This window comes from Mycteria americana, chromosome 5 (assembly GCF_035582795.1).
Source record: "Mycteria americana isolate JAX WOST 10 ecotype Jacksonville Zoo and Gardens chromosome 5, USCA_MyAme_1.0, whole genome shotgun sequence".
NCBI classification, from domain to species: Eukaryota; Metazoa; Chordata; class Aves; order Ciconiiformes; family Ciconiidae; genus Mycteria; species Mycteria americana.
Genome location: NC_134369.1, coordinates 56,858,256 through 56,873,727, shown reverse-complemented (window position 1 = coordinate 56,873,727; position 15,472 = coordinate 56,858,256). Strand labels below are relative to the sequence as shown.

Genomic DNA, 15,472 nt, shown 5'->3' with positions numbered 1-15,472 from the left:
CCTGCAAAGAGCAGGGTCTGGCTCTGCAGACTCTTCTTTGTGAGTGGAGAAAGTCAGAAGCAGCTGCTTGGAAATCAGTGGTCTTACTCTAGTTGGTGGCAGAGACAGATTGCCTCAAATGCAAAGTGATCTAGATAGTTGCAAAGGTCAGTTCATTTTACAAGTTTTAATTTTCTTCTCAGCTCCTTGCATTTATTTGTGTTACAGACACTCTTCTATTAAAGGCATTTCAATAACAGAAAATCTGCAGAGAATTTTGGTTCATCTGCACAGAAATTAATCATTACTATTTAAATAAGTTTGTGAAATTCTATTTAAATGATTCTGTGAAATAGGAGTAGCCTTGTTCTTCTGTATGGATCAAGTCCATCCTTCAAGTTGTTGTCTATGTTTGCAAGGGATCAAATAGCAAGGTAGTTATCTACATTCAGCAAAAAATCTGGGCACAGAGTAGCACAGATCAACTTTGTTTTGGGGATGGAAAAGTCCAGTGCCTAAAATGGCAATATCTACAGTCTCTTGGGTGGTGAGAGACATACTGTCCTTCAGATACAGCAAGAGAGCGGTGAAGAGCAGCCCTCGCTCATCTCCTCTCTCCACCACCTTATTATTCCATCCCCATGTTTTCCCAGTACTGATGCCCACCCTGACCTGGAGTACAGGGCACCAACAGCCAGGCAGTTTGCAGACATGGTAGGGGATTCCTGCACCTTTCCCTCCTCCAATTCCCCTCCAATATAGATATCTTTTTGTAAGGACAACTTCTAATTGGGAGCCCAGCTAAATAATAGTTTATAAATGTCTTTTACTGGCCTCACTGTAGCTGAGCAGAAGCAGTTAGGTAGTTGTCGTGTCTTGTTCAATGTATACGTTTAGGTGTGTTGTCTATATAAAAAAAAGCAAGGTATTGATCAGGATTGGTACAGCTGGGCACTTGAAAAGCATGTTTGTCCAGATTTCCTAATTAATGTTCATTAAGCACTTTGAAGATAGAGAGCATTGAATCGTGATAGGTGTTGTTCAATCTGTTCCAGAAAGATGGGAGAATTTTAAAGGACTAAGAGAAAGATCTCAGTTTGGGCTTCCACTGGTGGTTTTTTATTACTGAGAGGCAGATAAGCAGAGGAGTGTTTGTTGCCTTCATGCCAACACCTATGAGAATGTGCATGTCTCCATTTTGTGTGGGTCACGGAGAGCTGTCACAGATGTGTGCAGAAATGAAGGACCAAACCTGCACGTGCATTCACCTTGTGGGCACAAAACCCCAGAGAGTGTGCACAGTCCAGTTTGGGGATAGCCTTAAATTTTTGTCCATCATTACACAAGCTCCATGACTTTGGTTTTAGTGAGACACCAGCATAATGCCACTACTGCAGTAATGCATCCAGTCGGCACTAGTCTGGAGGATATTCACAGGAGGGCTCCGGGAAATGCTACTCTCTTTCCCCTTCTGATCTGCATGAAATGGAAAAAAAAGCAAAGTAGGAGAGTGTACTGCCTTCGTTATCCAGCTGTTACCTATTCCCAGCCATTGCCCTGACCTGGGTGCCGTAGTAGAGCAATGCACCCCGTGTCCAGCTCTGGCTATAGGTATTGCCTTGATCACTGAGAATCAGTCCCAGGGAATCTGAGGCTGCACCTGAAGCTCAGTGAAATTATTTCTCCTGTTACATTGGTTGTTTCAGTTCCCTCAAGCAGTCAGTATTCCTTCTTTGATTCTTCAGGGTGACAGCCTAGACATCTTAGTAACATGGGACTGGAACAAGACCCTTGGGTCACACTGTCTGTCCCCAGTATTGTGGGCATTGTGGCATTTGATCCTTTTCATAAACATACCAGTCTCCTTCTTGAAGCTGTGTAGTTTTCCCTCTCTCCCTTCTACCTCCTCCAGCAGTCCCAATTCAAACTGTTATTCTACTGAGAGTAAAAGAACCTTGTTTGCATCTCCAGCTTAAATTTACCTGTGTCTACTTCTCATTTCTCCCATTCTTTTCCTTTCCTGGTGTTCCCTGAGACCAATCCCATCCTCTCTTTCTTTTCATTAGACTAGATTGTTCAAGCTTGTCTTCCATAAGAAATTAGGACAGAAATTTGAGCTGCCTTCTCTCTTTAATTATAGACTTGTTAGGGCAGATCCTGCCTAATGCAATAGAGTTACCTATAATCCCGGTTATCTGGGAGCTACGTATATATTAACAATTCCAGGCTGTTTCTGCATTGCTTGGCAGAGCGTGGTGCACCATGAACTGAGCCCCATGCATGTGCCTTAGCTGCCTACACTGCTCTGTGACAGGACAGGCCTTTGAGGAGCAGGAGCTCGCCCAGCTCATCCCCAAAGGGCACGGCCAGTGCGTAGTACACTGCCAGGCACGGCCGTGGCTGTGGCCATCCTCCAGACATGTTCTGGCTTTGTTTGAAGCAGGGTGCCTTCATTCCATGCATTTAATATCTTCTTTTTTTATTTTTCTTTTTTTTCTTTTTTTTTCTTTTTTTTTCTTTTTTTTCTTTTTTCTTTTTTTTTCTTTTTTTTTCTTTTTTCTTTTTTTTCTTTTTTCTTTTTTTCTTTTTTTTTCTTTTTTTTCTTTTTTTTCTTTTTTTTTCTTTTTTTTTCTTTTTTTCTTTTTTTTTCTTTTTTTTTCTTTTTTTTTCTTTTTTTTTCTTTTTTTTCATTTAGTGGCTTTTTGCCAGGCTGAAAGGCTGGCAACATGAGCTCATTTTGTTACATTAGGACCATTCATTTTTTTCCTTTTGTCATCAAAACATATCAACAATGTATTCTGCACTGAGAAGACCCAAGGCATAACATCAGCTGTAATATCCCTCCAGTCAATAAAACCTTTTAAAGATCGTTATAAGGAATGCAAAGTATGGGTTGTAATGTGAGGGGTCACTGAAAGTACTTTTATCAATTATGTCAGTTAATAGTCCAGTATCCTAATGATAAAGCTGCTTCTCTTCCTTAAGACTGGTTTTGTGTAGGAGCATAATTCTGAAGTGAGCTTAATTGAAGACCTAGTAGGAAATGTGATTGCATCACCTTGGTCTCCCAGGGGCAGATCTTCCTCTGTAACATCAGAACAAATCCTGTGGAATTACTCTGACTTTGCACTGCTGAAAATAAATGAAGACTAAACTCCACTTCTTAAATTTCATGTGTGGCTCAGCAATCTATTGCAATTACTTGCAATCTGAACAGGCCAAATCCTCCCTTCAGATATACCCAGAGTGACTTCAGCAGGCTGGGATAGATGCACTTCTGCAGAAAGAGATCTGCCCACCACGTTTTGCAGCCCGAGCGCACGAGCTCAGGGAACCTCTAAGTGCTTCTGAGTGGCTGCAGAGCAGCTCCGTATGGATTTATTTTTTTCTCCGAGAGAAGCACTCAGCAAAGGCTGGATCGTCAATCCATGCACAGCGAGGGGGATTTGGCTATCACAGGGGAGTGTGAAACACCCCAAAACAGAAATTGCCCACATGCCTGCAGGGCTTGCTTAAATGTACTCCAGAAACTGGTCAACTAAAAATGGCTGTGAGGGAGAGCTGAATTAGCCGTAAATTGCAGGCTTGAAAAATGCTCGTGTGAACAGCCAGAAAAGAAGAAACTGTCCTTAGGAGATGGTATCTTGGGGCTAGATCAAAGCTTATTGATGTGACATGACTTGCAGTGCCGTGAAAGAGACTTTCCCGTTTTGCATAATGGTCCTAGCACTGTGCACTTGTACAGATCTTCTCCTCTTCTCCATGTGTGAGAGAGACAGAAAAGGTCTGAAAATGTTCAAAACTGTATGCTTACTTTCTCCCATAAATCTTATTTATCAGCTGACCACTAGTTTTGTTTGGCTAAGACTGAAGTACTCAAAGGTCTCTAGGGAAAGAACGGCCTTTTGTGATTCACAAAAGGCACCTCTTTTTTTTTTTCATAAAGAGTAAAGGGGCAATGCAGCTTGAGGAAGGAGACCTCCATCAAATGTCCAAAACTGAAAGTAACCCAACATACATAGTCCTTCCAAACAGTGCAGGTAATATCATCCAGGTTACCTATAAGACTTTGTAGTTTGGAAGAGTAAGTCAAAATCATCACATATTGGGATAATAAGTAAAAAACACTGAGGCAAGACAGTTTGTTTGTCTTTTAGATGCTGGACTGTCTAACTTACCAGACTGAAGATGAAAATCAGGGAATACATGTAAAAGCCTTGGGAGATTGAGAGTATTGAACATTGGTCCTCAACAAGCATTGAGCAGTAGTGAGTGCATTGCTGAAAGTTGTCCAGATGGAGCTGCTTTTTATTAGAACTGTAAAACATTTGCTTTGTACGTGGGAGGTAGTTGAGCCAGTGACCTCTTCCTACGAGGAATGAATAGTACGCTGCTTGTTTTCCGGACAGATAGATGGTCCACATATGGCTGTTAACTAATTTAATAGAGAAAAACTAAGGTTGCAGAGAATTTTCATCATTAGGATTTCTTCTTTGATTTCTATCTTTACAGTGTCAAATAAAAAATATCCAGATTGAATTTTTCTGGTCCTTCTGAGATAGTCAAAGGGAGAAGTCAGAATGTGAGTCCCTTTCCATGACTCTGAAAACTACCTCCAGAGGAGTGTTCTTCCTTCTTTAACATGAGCCCCATATGTCTGGGCATTAGCACCAGGCTGGCCAGCCCAGGCTAGTTATTAAGCAAGGATCATGGTGGGCAGCTCCACAAAAATTCAATGGCTATGTCCCAGAAAGCAACTGTTGTCAGTGCACTGAGCCCGTCTAGCAGGGGTCCTGTTCACAAACCAGTCTTAGAAAGCAAGTTCGCTTCTCCCACCAGTTGCTATTGCGGGAACTGATTCACCTCTGATGGCTGATGGCCAGCATGAATCAAACAGCTGTTTGATGAATGCCGCAGTACTGAGATGTAAACAGCCTCCATTCACGTTCTTTATGATCTTATAAACATTCAGGTTACTGGGAGAGATGGTCCAGTAATTGAATAACATTACAAAACTTATTCTTCCATTTCTGTCCTGTATCTGCTAAATAAGGATGTTTTTGAAGTGTGGCTGTAGCCCACACATCGTCTTGTCTGGGCTTCCAACAGCAAAGCCTAGCCGAGAGCGCTAAACATAGCTGCCACAGGTACTGCTAGCATCCTAGCCCAGGAGATGAAGCTGAGTGAAAATATACGTACCAGGTATTTACCCTGTTTCTTGGACAACTTTTGTAACCCAGGAAGATGCTGCTGCCATTGGATCTCTACTGGCACAGAGGTAGCTTTGATATTTCTGCTGTGCACTGGGGGCACATCGGGACAGACCAATCCTATGAAGCAAATGGGTGTGTCGTACGAGACCCAGTTTTATTGAAAATCATTAATTTTTATGTGTTGATAGCTAATGAAATATTCATCAGTATGGAGAAGGGCTTTGAAGTCGTTGCCCGTATAAGCGATACATCTTCAGCTCTCTGATTTGCCTCTTCCCTTCTGCTGCTTTCCCTCGGGCATCGGCAGGCACACGTGTGACCTGGCGCCTGCCACCACCCGCGCAGGCGGGGCGGGCGAGCCGCAGCGATGCTCGCCGGTAGAGCAGCTCGCCGGCTGCTTGTCTTTCCCCATAGCACAGCCCTGCGCCGTGACACGCAAAAGTGGGGCTGCCCACAGAGCCTGGTAGCAGCTTTGTTCATGGTAGGAGCCACCTCGAGGTGAAACGGCTTTGAGAGGAGAGGCAAGTTCTTCATGTGTTACTAAAAGCACCTTCACGAGAGGAACTGAAAACACGAAACCATTTTTGGCACAGGTACCTTGTACATTGGCACAGGTACAGCTGAGCAAAGGCAGTACAGAGGTGCCTCACAGCTTTCACTGTTGGTAAAATCTTTTATCAGTTGATACTGATACCCATACCATGAAATATTTTTTAATATATATTTTTGCAGGTGCCTTTTAACTACGATTTACAATTTTGTACTAATGCTCAGGAAAGAATGGAGTTACACTGTGGTCTACTGAGCACTGGGCGTCTCCTCCAACAACACACAGCACGGAGGGCAAAGCAGCCTTTCCTCCTCTAACTGCATTTTAGAAGAATGACACGCTATTCCTGTTTTCTAAGAAACAGGATAGGTGTTTCCTTCATTGGATAATCCAGGGCAGCAAATCCCACGTGGAGGCAGGCATCTCCTGGCAGTGCTGAGTGGGGTATGGGAGCCCCAGAAGGAGGGGAATTTAAGATCCCTTCATTTCTCTGCTGCCAGCCCCAAGTCAGCCCCTCCTAGCTTGGCTGGGTTTCTCTGGGGCCCAGCCTTCCCAGATGCTGGCCGTGGTGCACTGGCACTCAACAGAAACATTGCTATGGAGGTAGGCAGTAGGAAACAGGTTTGCAACGCTCAGGCTTGTCTTATGAAATCAGGTTTTATTCTTAACTCTCATCCCTTCCCAGCACAAAGCACCTTGAAGAGTATGAGCATGTGGATTGCGTTGTGTCTTTTAAACTCTGTTGCAGTTTACTCTTCTGGACAAAATTTCTGTTCTTATTTCTAGGTGATCTTATTCTCCTCAAAGCTTCAATAAGCCTCTAAGTAATGAGGCATAATAAAGTCCTGATTAAATGAACGGTCTGCTCAGCTTTTGCTTGATTTTTTCTGAAAAGTCATATATAGAGATTTTCTTAGGAGTGTGTACAAGTAAGACACAAGGTGAAACCCTGCCCTAGTACTTTACTGCACAACTGCCTTACAGAGAGTAGGTCTATGCCAAATTTACACCAGTAGCCAAAGCTAGGAGGGTTTTGTCAAATATGCCAGGCAGGGAGGGTTTTGTCAAATATGCCAACTGAGTTTTGTGACTAAACGTGACCAAGGGCCAAAAACTGTGTCTCCTCTAAGAAATTTTCTAAAGACAGAACATACAAATTACGTTTGACTGTGCATCGTTATGTTGACCTTTACACAGGACTGTGCAGAAAACTGGTACAAGCCAATAGGACAGGCCAATTTCTTTGATAAATAAGATTTATAATGCGATCAGAACATCATCTGAAATTGAAGCTTGACATGTGAAATACACTATTAAATAGCTGTTTGATGCTTTCTTGATTTTAGGACTCATGCAAATTAATGCATGCATGGTGGAGAGGTCATTACGGACCCTGATGCATCATTTCAGGCGCGTACTGAGCTGTACAGAGTGGCATGTACCTTTCATTCGCAGATGTTTGGCATGAAGAGTGCACCAATTTGTTTGCTAAACATCAAAGCACAATGTGTAGCAAATCATACTGTAAAGCAATGCAAAGCACTTGTTAGTGAACAGCCCATTTCGCCTGCCACCAAGTGAGTATGTCACAGATACGAACAGTTCCCTACTCATTCCCTCACTAATCTGAAACATCACTTTCACCAATGAAGAGCGACTCTGGAATGGAAATGCAGAAATACAGGGCCACAGCACTTCAGCTGAAAGCGGGCTTGGAGTATTACACATAGGAAGATCTTGCATAACCTAGCTTATCAGGCAGAAAATAGGATAAAAGGGCTCCCCTTGGTGTGTAAGAGGAAAACTTGCATGCTTCTCAACAGTGGATGAAATTTGAGGTAAAAAAGAGCTAGTGGCACACAGAGCTAGTGGCACAGAAAGAGCTAGTGCCCTAATGCAAAAGGGCAGTAGAAAAATCACAACAGGCCAAAATGACTTTGCATATCTACATACATAGGTCAATTTTAATCACTGTGACAAGTGCATACAAGTCTGTCAAGCCCATCATTTATATGGTGCAACTGAGGCACGTTTGACCCCAAATCCATGCCTGACATGCACTTGGAAATAAATCGAGTGAAGGAGTTAAACAGAGCATTCTCCAAGCCTGAACTTTTGTGTCTGCCAAAAATAAATAAATAAATAAATGCCTCAAATAGCCATTTCATTGAGACCCAAGAAAGTAGTTGCTCTGTTTTGCTAGCACTAGGCCTGAGCAGTTGATAAGGCAGAAGCAGAACCCTGATAAAATCTCCGTTCTGCTTTTTGCAGGCTCTGAAAAAATACACTTCCAATGCATGCTAGTGCCAGTGGTGTAATATCACCGGCAACCTCTCCAGCAGTGCCTTCAGAGAGGTTTCACCATCAGAGGAGAGTCTCCAAACCTCCCAGGTCTGTGCTGGGAGACCAGCCTGGGGAGCAGAAAGAGCAAACGGCTGCTCTCAGAAGAGAAACTGAAGCAAAAAAAGGGGGAGGAAGGGAAAAAAGACTTTCAGGAGGACTGAAGAAGTCGGTCTTGAAATCACTATCTAGAAAAGATTAAAATGAGAGGAAGACATTTTTTAACATGAAGAAAGAAGAAGAGGCTAAACAGGGAAAGCAAATGGAACTGGAGAGGTGCAGAAACACATAGAACACCAAAAGAAAGAAAGAAGGGGTAAACAGGAGACAAACAGAGAGCAAGTAGAAGTGGCCAAAATGTCTTCCGTTTTTGATCATTCATAGAGCTGATTGTCAGGGTTGGAATTTTTGAAAGCAACAGGGAAGTTTAAAGACAGCCACACCACTTTTCCTGCCCAGGAAATAATAAGAGTATTGCCGTCAGATTCTCCATTCCTCTTGTCAGGGATGTGGCGGGGTGGATGGATGCTTTACAATGTCATGAAAGACGGAGCCGCAGAAGCTTGTGTCAGATACAGACAGGCACAGCATGTTAATGGCTGAAAAAGGGTTCAACAAAGCTCGTAGTCTCCCCTTCCCTTCCATTTCCATTCTCTAACAGCTGGAATCGCGGCTAATATTAACAAGCCTTAACTCTTACCAGCTAAAGAGCGGTGCAAGATATCACAATCAGAAGTATTTTCTTTGAGATTACAAGCAAAACAAATATATCTTCCTGTAATAATTCTCCATAAATCTTTCACTTTGCTGAAATTCAATGTCATTAACTATTTTTCTATTAATTGTTGTTTGTTTTGTTAAACAACGTCAAGAACAATAGCACAGACTGACTGTTGTATTGCAGTTGTTTATTTGGTCCTCTTTCTGCCCTTAGAAGCACCTTAAACTCAAAGCACTAATGTCTGAAATATCCATGTGGAAAGAACAAAGCTTTTTCCTCCTACTATGTGTACAGCTTCAGCTTTAAATATAGGTCACACCACTTTTGAGGAGAGAAGTTGTGGGGGAAACACTTACATGATGTAACATGGTCTGTTATAGGACTTATGCTTAGGTCTCCCTTTTCAGAGTCACTTTAAAATCCCAAATAAGATTATTTTGTTCCATGATGTGCAGACGCTTGTCAGATTTCTGCACTTGCTGGGCATTTCCTGAATTGCCTCACAATTAGCATTGGTGGTCCTGGCCTGTGTTACCAAACGGTGCCAGTGACCACCAAACAAAATAAAAAGCGGAAGCCTCAGTGGTTGGTGCTGGGGGACTGGTAGATCACAGCAGGCACCATGTTTCAGTCACTAACTCAGACACCTAGAACACGGACATCTGTGTCTGGGCAAGCAAACCAGCCTTCCTTCACAGACAATGGAGAGAAACATGAATGCCTTGGGCACAAAGCGTCTGACTTATTTTGGGTATCCACTTTAAGCTGTTCTGAACTGTGTTTTAAAAGTGCCTGTTTCTCTCCATTGACTGTGAAGGTAGTCTGGGGTGGTCACCACAGATGCACATAACTACACTGGTCAGATGAATCCTCTCCTAGTGACCAAACATGGCGGTTTTATGATGACTGGTGAGTGAGTTGGGTCCTCAGTGGACATGACTGGTCATCATCCCAGTTTGAATGATGTTGCACTTTGAGGAAAAAGGCCCAGGACTGCCCCAAGGCAGATCCTGACCCAGCGCCCAAGCCCCCATTCCAGGGATGAACGTGGTGGTGGAGGGCTCTCCTTCCAGCAGCCTTTGTCTCATGCAACATACACACCTGTATCTATACACAGGCTAGCACGGGGAGACCAACTGCCCATCAACAGGGCTTAGGACCAGACCCCTCATCTTCCAGGTGGATCATGAGGCTTGACAAAATTTAACTGCTGGTTTGACCTATGTTTAGAAAGGGAAAAGAGAAAGGAAAAGTTCAGTGGTATGCTGCACCTTACATGTCCTTGCTTTCAATATGTATTGATGAAGAAGATGTTTATCTCTGTCCTTTCTTCTCCCCCCACCCTGCCTATACATCACCGAACCTGGGATCACCCAAGGAAACCAATGAGAAAAGAAGAGAACGGAACCAGTCGGGCTGAATATGCAATGACCTCCTCCCAAAACAACAAAACAGTTGATAACAATGCAGTTGTATAATCCCCGAATCCCCGCCGAGGCGCAGGAGGTGGTAAACTTTCAAAGCACACACATGGAGTATGCGAGGTGGGTGAAATAAGGCAACGAAAGGAGCTGTGGCCAAGGACTTCATTTCAGAAATAATGCACGCATCAGTGATTCAGAAGAGAAAATCAGGCTGCTCTTCAGGCTTGCTGCTTCTCCAAGGGAGGATAAATTCGCCCACCTGGGCTGCCTGGAGAAGAGGCCTCACAGAGGCATAAGTATTGCATGCTGCATCTCGTGAAAGCGATGTCGCGATGCCTCTCACTTCTTCTTCTTCCTTTTTCCCCCCCCACTTTTCAGTTTGAATTGAGTGTCCACAAAAAGCTGCTTAAATAGGATCTTTTGAGGAGCAGGTGATCTGCCAGAGTGGCAGCAGCTTATTATAAGTGGGTCTGAGGGTCACGGGTGGGAGCTGTCACCTATGTGCTTCTCCAGCCTGTGCAGTTTTGTACGCTTACACTTCATTCTTATAATTCTTATTATTTTATTATTAAAAAGGGAAAAAAGTTTTCTGTTAAGCCATCAAGCAACCAAAAATTGCATGAACTTGTGACTTAACCCAGGAAATTCATCCGTGGTCTGGTGACTATGCAATTTCCATGGCTGAAGACTTTTCAGGCAAAAGAAATCAACATGTCAGATTTTAGCAATTAGCATTGCTATTGAAAGAGAAATATTATTAAGAGGTGCTTTGAATGTTATTACTTCATAATCAGCCTTCTTTTTTGCATCACACTATTTTTTATCTTTAAAAAAGTTCTTCCTTTGTGAAATTCTGCACGTTTCTCTGTGTTTGCATCACGCTGATTCCCCAGGAAAACCCCTACAGGAAAGATGTTGTTTACATCTTGTCGTGAGTATTTGGGCGGGATTGTGTTGAAAGGACTAGCAGCCCTTTGAAGTCCTCTTCATTCACTGATTAGTGTTGTTTCCTGAAAGCGTCGAGTCTCCTGAACTGACCCACCGAGGACATTGTAGGTCTGGCTTGGAGGATGACTTTGAGGGTCTGGTGAGCTGGTTGTGCCCACGTTAACTCAGTCTCTGCCTCTCCTGGGCAGAGGCTGCCAATCGTGCCAAATTCAGCATAATAGCTTAGTGTTGTACTTTCCGTGACGTGGATTGCAGACTACTTAAAGCAAAGCCAAATCCACCCAGATTCATTTCGCGTAGGATCTCAGGTTAGACTCAGTAAGTAACCCTTAGGATAAAGGCAATGAGACTAGCCGAGATGCTGGTCTTTCCCCACCTCCTGAAAACTTTCCTTCGTGTCACACCTCCACGTGTATGTCTCCATTTACCTCTGTGCTGAAAGTAGTGATGCAGTGAAAGACAAATTTCCACCCTGGCTTCTTGTCTGGACATCAAGCTTCCATACCATTTGGTCTCCATGTCTGTGAGTAACTCCCAGGCGCTGACCGTCTCACTCTGGGATGTGGCCGCGCCCCGGCCATCACGTCCCTCGGTACTGCAACACACCGATGCTTTCAGTTTTATATAAGGATGTGCCTGAACTGCAGGAATCAGACCTTGATTTTGAATGCATTCCTGTCTGCGGTTGGTCTACTGCTGGGATGTAGAGTTTGGGCTGATGGTAGAGGAAGACGATATTCTGCAGACCTTCCCCAAAAAAGCTCCAGGATGTTCAAATCAGCAGTTTCAGCTCAGGCCCATCTCTAGTTTTCTATTACCTATTGAACAATAGGGTGTATGTAAATAGAAGTATCTTTTCAATGATGAAATGAAATGCTGCTATACACTGCTGTTGAGGAATTTATGGAGTTACTCATTTAGCTTTTTAGCTTGTCATCACTATGTAGAAATTTAGCTACATAAAATTATTTTTTAAAGGCTAGACTTTCTTGAGAAGTGAATGCAATTACAAAAGTGAAAGGGACTAAGTAACCCTTTGCCCAAGGGTACGATCATTCCCTGCCACATTCATGTTGTGTGCTTGCAAAAGACACAGTGATATGTTCTTAGATCCAAAGTGGGATTAATTTACACTTTGGGTCTAGTATCCCAAATGTTGATTGCCTAAAGCACTTAGCCCCTAAATACTATAATAAAGATATTGCAAGTATATTTCTAGAATATTTTTTAAGCTATAACATTTATTTTGGTGTAGTTACCTATGTTTGCCTTTCTTTTTTTACTCCAGTTGTTTCTGCCTAAATGTGGCATAGTTTGAGACTGGTTGCATGTTAGCTGAGAGTATAATGTATGAATGCAGATGAGTTTAGCATGACACGGGCTCAGAATTAGCACTTTCTCCTAAAGGTTGTTTATTTTATTTATTTCCTAATACAGCTTTAAAGGCATGTTCTGTAACGCCAAAATCACAAAAGCGATTTGTAGCTCATTATGTCCATCCAAATGTGTCTGGTTTTGCCAGAAAAAGTCTAAAGAGATGGTCACCGGACACTGGCTGACTTTCAGCGATGTCAATGGTAAAACGTCCTCAGTGAGAGAAAACCCTGGTGCATGACATAACCCACGAGCAAATCCACCCCAGGCCCCCTGAGGTCTCCTCAGTGGACCATAAGCATTTCAAACTTCATGGAGAGCAGGGAGGCAGGACATTTCAAGGAGCAGCATGTGGGGACTGGGATCTACTTTCAACTTTGCCACTGATCTGCTGTTTACTAGCAAGTAATTTTGCCTCTCTGTGCCTCAATTTACCCATCTGTATAATCAAGATAAAAATACTTACCAGCTCTGTGGCAGTATTTTCGGAGACATAGATATATCCTATTTGCATAGGCAGATTTACACTATCATTATATCCAACATGCTGGTGATATTAAATAAACGTATTTGGGCACATCATCACCATAATATTTCATAAACAAACATTCCCCGGTGTGCTTTTTTAATCCGTTGGCCCCAGAAGAGCAGCAGCAGACAGGCTGAGAGCTGCTCCTCTGCTGGTCCAGAGCCTTTGCTCTCAGCACTCGCACAGCTCCTCGGCAGGAAGAGATGGGAAATCCTGCACAGGGTAGTTTTGCCTTTAGATTCCTGCCTAAGTACAGTTGACTACATTGCACCAAAATTTAAGGTGATCTTCAGAAAGGCGCTTGGAAAAGTATACTGGAAGCAGATGTGAGTCTTCAGAACAGAGAGGCTAGAAAGGCGGTGTCATTGAGGAATGATTTCTGAAGTTTGCTGATGTGGTTTAAGGTTGTGTTTAACACTCTACAGACTACTTGCAAAGCTTTTATAAAAGAGGGTTCTGTGCTTCCCTATTGTACTATAATTAAATACAAAGGGAAAGGAATAGGCTTGATGGATAAGGGCTTCACTAAGCAGTGACCCTGGATCTGGGGAACTGGCAATCCAAAATACAGCTTTACAAGCACTTCTAGTTTATTTTTAGCCACCAAAATATCAGGCGTAGAAAGGTCCTGCATAGCTCCATTCACAAAATAGCCAGATTCCCGGCAGATGAAAAGGTGGCCAATTTCTACGCAGAAGTTAACTGCTCTGCTCTGAGCCCTCTGACCACCACCAGACAGACTCAGAAAACTGCCGTGTTCAGCCTGAGGGAGAGCATCAACTCAAAATTTCTTCTCAAGGATCACCACTGGCAGATGCAAGCAGGGAATGCACTTTAAGGGCCCGAGCTGCAAAGTGTTGAGTTTCCTCAGTCCTCGGCAGCGCCGGGAAGGTGGAGCTGAAGCCGCAGCCCTGCCGCCCTTCCTGGCTCAGACCCGACACAGCAGTGTGACCAGGAAAGCATCTCTACCTTGGATAGATGCTGCACAAGCAGGCGTGGAAGGAAAGAGGAGAGTTCTACGAAGTATAAGATATAAATATATTGATATATATCTATACAGAGACCTAATTGTCCAGTCTTGCATGCCATATGGTCACAGCATGTGAATCGAGTGTGGGCCTCCTGCTCCAACCAGGTCATGACCATAGATGCTGCCAAGCAATGGAGAATCAGGCCTATGGTAGATATGTATTTTACAATACTCCCTGCACCTGTACAAACAAAAATATATTATTTTAAACTGCAAAATAGTGTGTTTAAATCAATGCATGAATGTAAATATTCTAAGATCTGCCTTCTTGACTGTGTACCACATGTACAGATGAAAACGAATATTGTTTATAGGAAATCTGTATCAGTGGTTAAATGACTAAAGAGAAAAAAGTATCAGAATTAATGTTGTCATGTTTCTCAAACAAGCCATTAATGTATATTTAGTATTTAAGGATATTGCTCAATAAATATGTTCCGTACCAAAAACTGTGTTGCATATACAGATTGTGCAGTACCCTATTTTAAAAAGGCACCATAATTAATTTTTATTTTAAATAAAAATGTACTTGTAAAAAGTTTCCTGTGTCCTGTCGGTTATGTAGCTGAGAAGAGAGTCTACACGTTGAAGAGAAGTACTGAAGGGAGGAATGGCTGCAGTGCCTCTTCAGGCACCTCTCTTACTGCCCAAATTAACCTGCTTGCTTGAACAGTTTCTGTTCTGGTTTTGGAGAAGCTCGTGGCTGCTGCTCACACCCGTGTCCAGCTGGGTTCTGGTTCTGTCTCGCCTAACCCTGCAGTTTCAGTCTCATGCAAGAACAAAAGCAAATTATGGACCATTCCTTCAGCAGATCAACACTGACAACAGAGACAACACAGTAGCTAAACCTGGATCCTTTGGCTGGGATTCACCCCTACAGTTTTATGCCTTTACCAGACAGGGGTGAAGAGCACAGTCTGTGTGAGGTCCTCTGAAGCCAAGGGGCCATCACAACCTGCTCCTTCACGGCCGGGCTCTTCCTTCCCCAGCCACAGGAGGAGCCTAAAGCAACTCCCCAGGGACCACCAGCTACCTCAGTGAGCTCAGCTGAATACCAGCCAGGGGCTGGGAGGATTTTATTTTAAATGGGGAGGCATCTTGGTTGCCTTTAATTCCCAAGACAATATTCCCTAACAGTTTTCATTGGTCCCTTGAGAATTATTTCATATCCCAGTTTAAGGAGCCCTGAAACGGGATAGACCAACGCTAACGCAAAATGATCAAGTGGCAGTTTAATGAATTACAGCAATAGCCATTATGCCATATACTATGATATCCTGCAGACTTAAACATCAGACATATTTTGCAAAAGAAAACTTCCACGTTAAAGTCTCCCTGTGACCACTGAGAAAGAAAATGTCTCT

The 15,472-nt window shown here is 43.2% G+C and overlaps 1 protein-coding gene across 1 annotated transcript in view; it reads left to right on the top strand.

Annotated features, from left to right (window-relative positions):
• The window catches only part of PRIMA1 (proline rich membrane anchor 1), a 56,351-nt gene extending 41,755 nt beyond the window's left edge, over window positions 1–14,596 (top strand). Inside the window, exon 4 of the mRNA XM_075503497.1 lies at window positions 10,182–14,596. Within this exon, the coding sequence (XP_075359612.1) occupies window positions 10,182–10,281 (100 nt within the window). The 3' untranslated portion in view covers window positions 10,282–14,596. The remainder of the gene's footprint in view (window positions 1–10,181) is intronic.
• The last annotated feature ends 876 nt before the right edge of the window (window positions 14,597–15,472 follow it).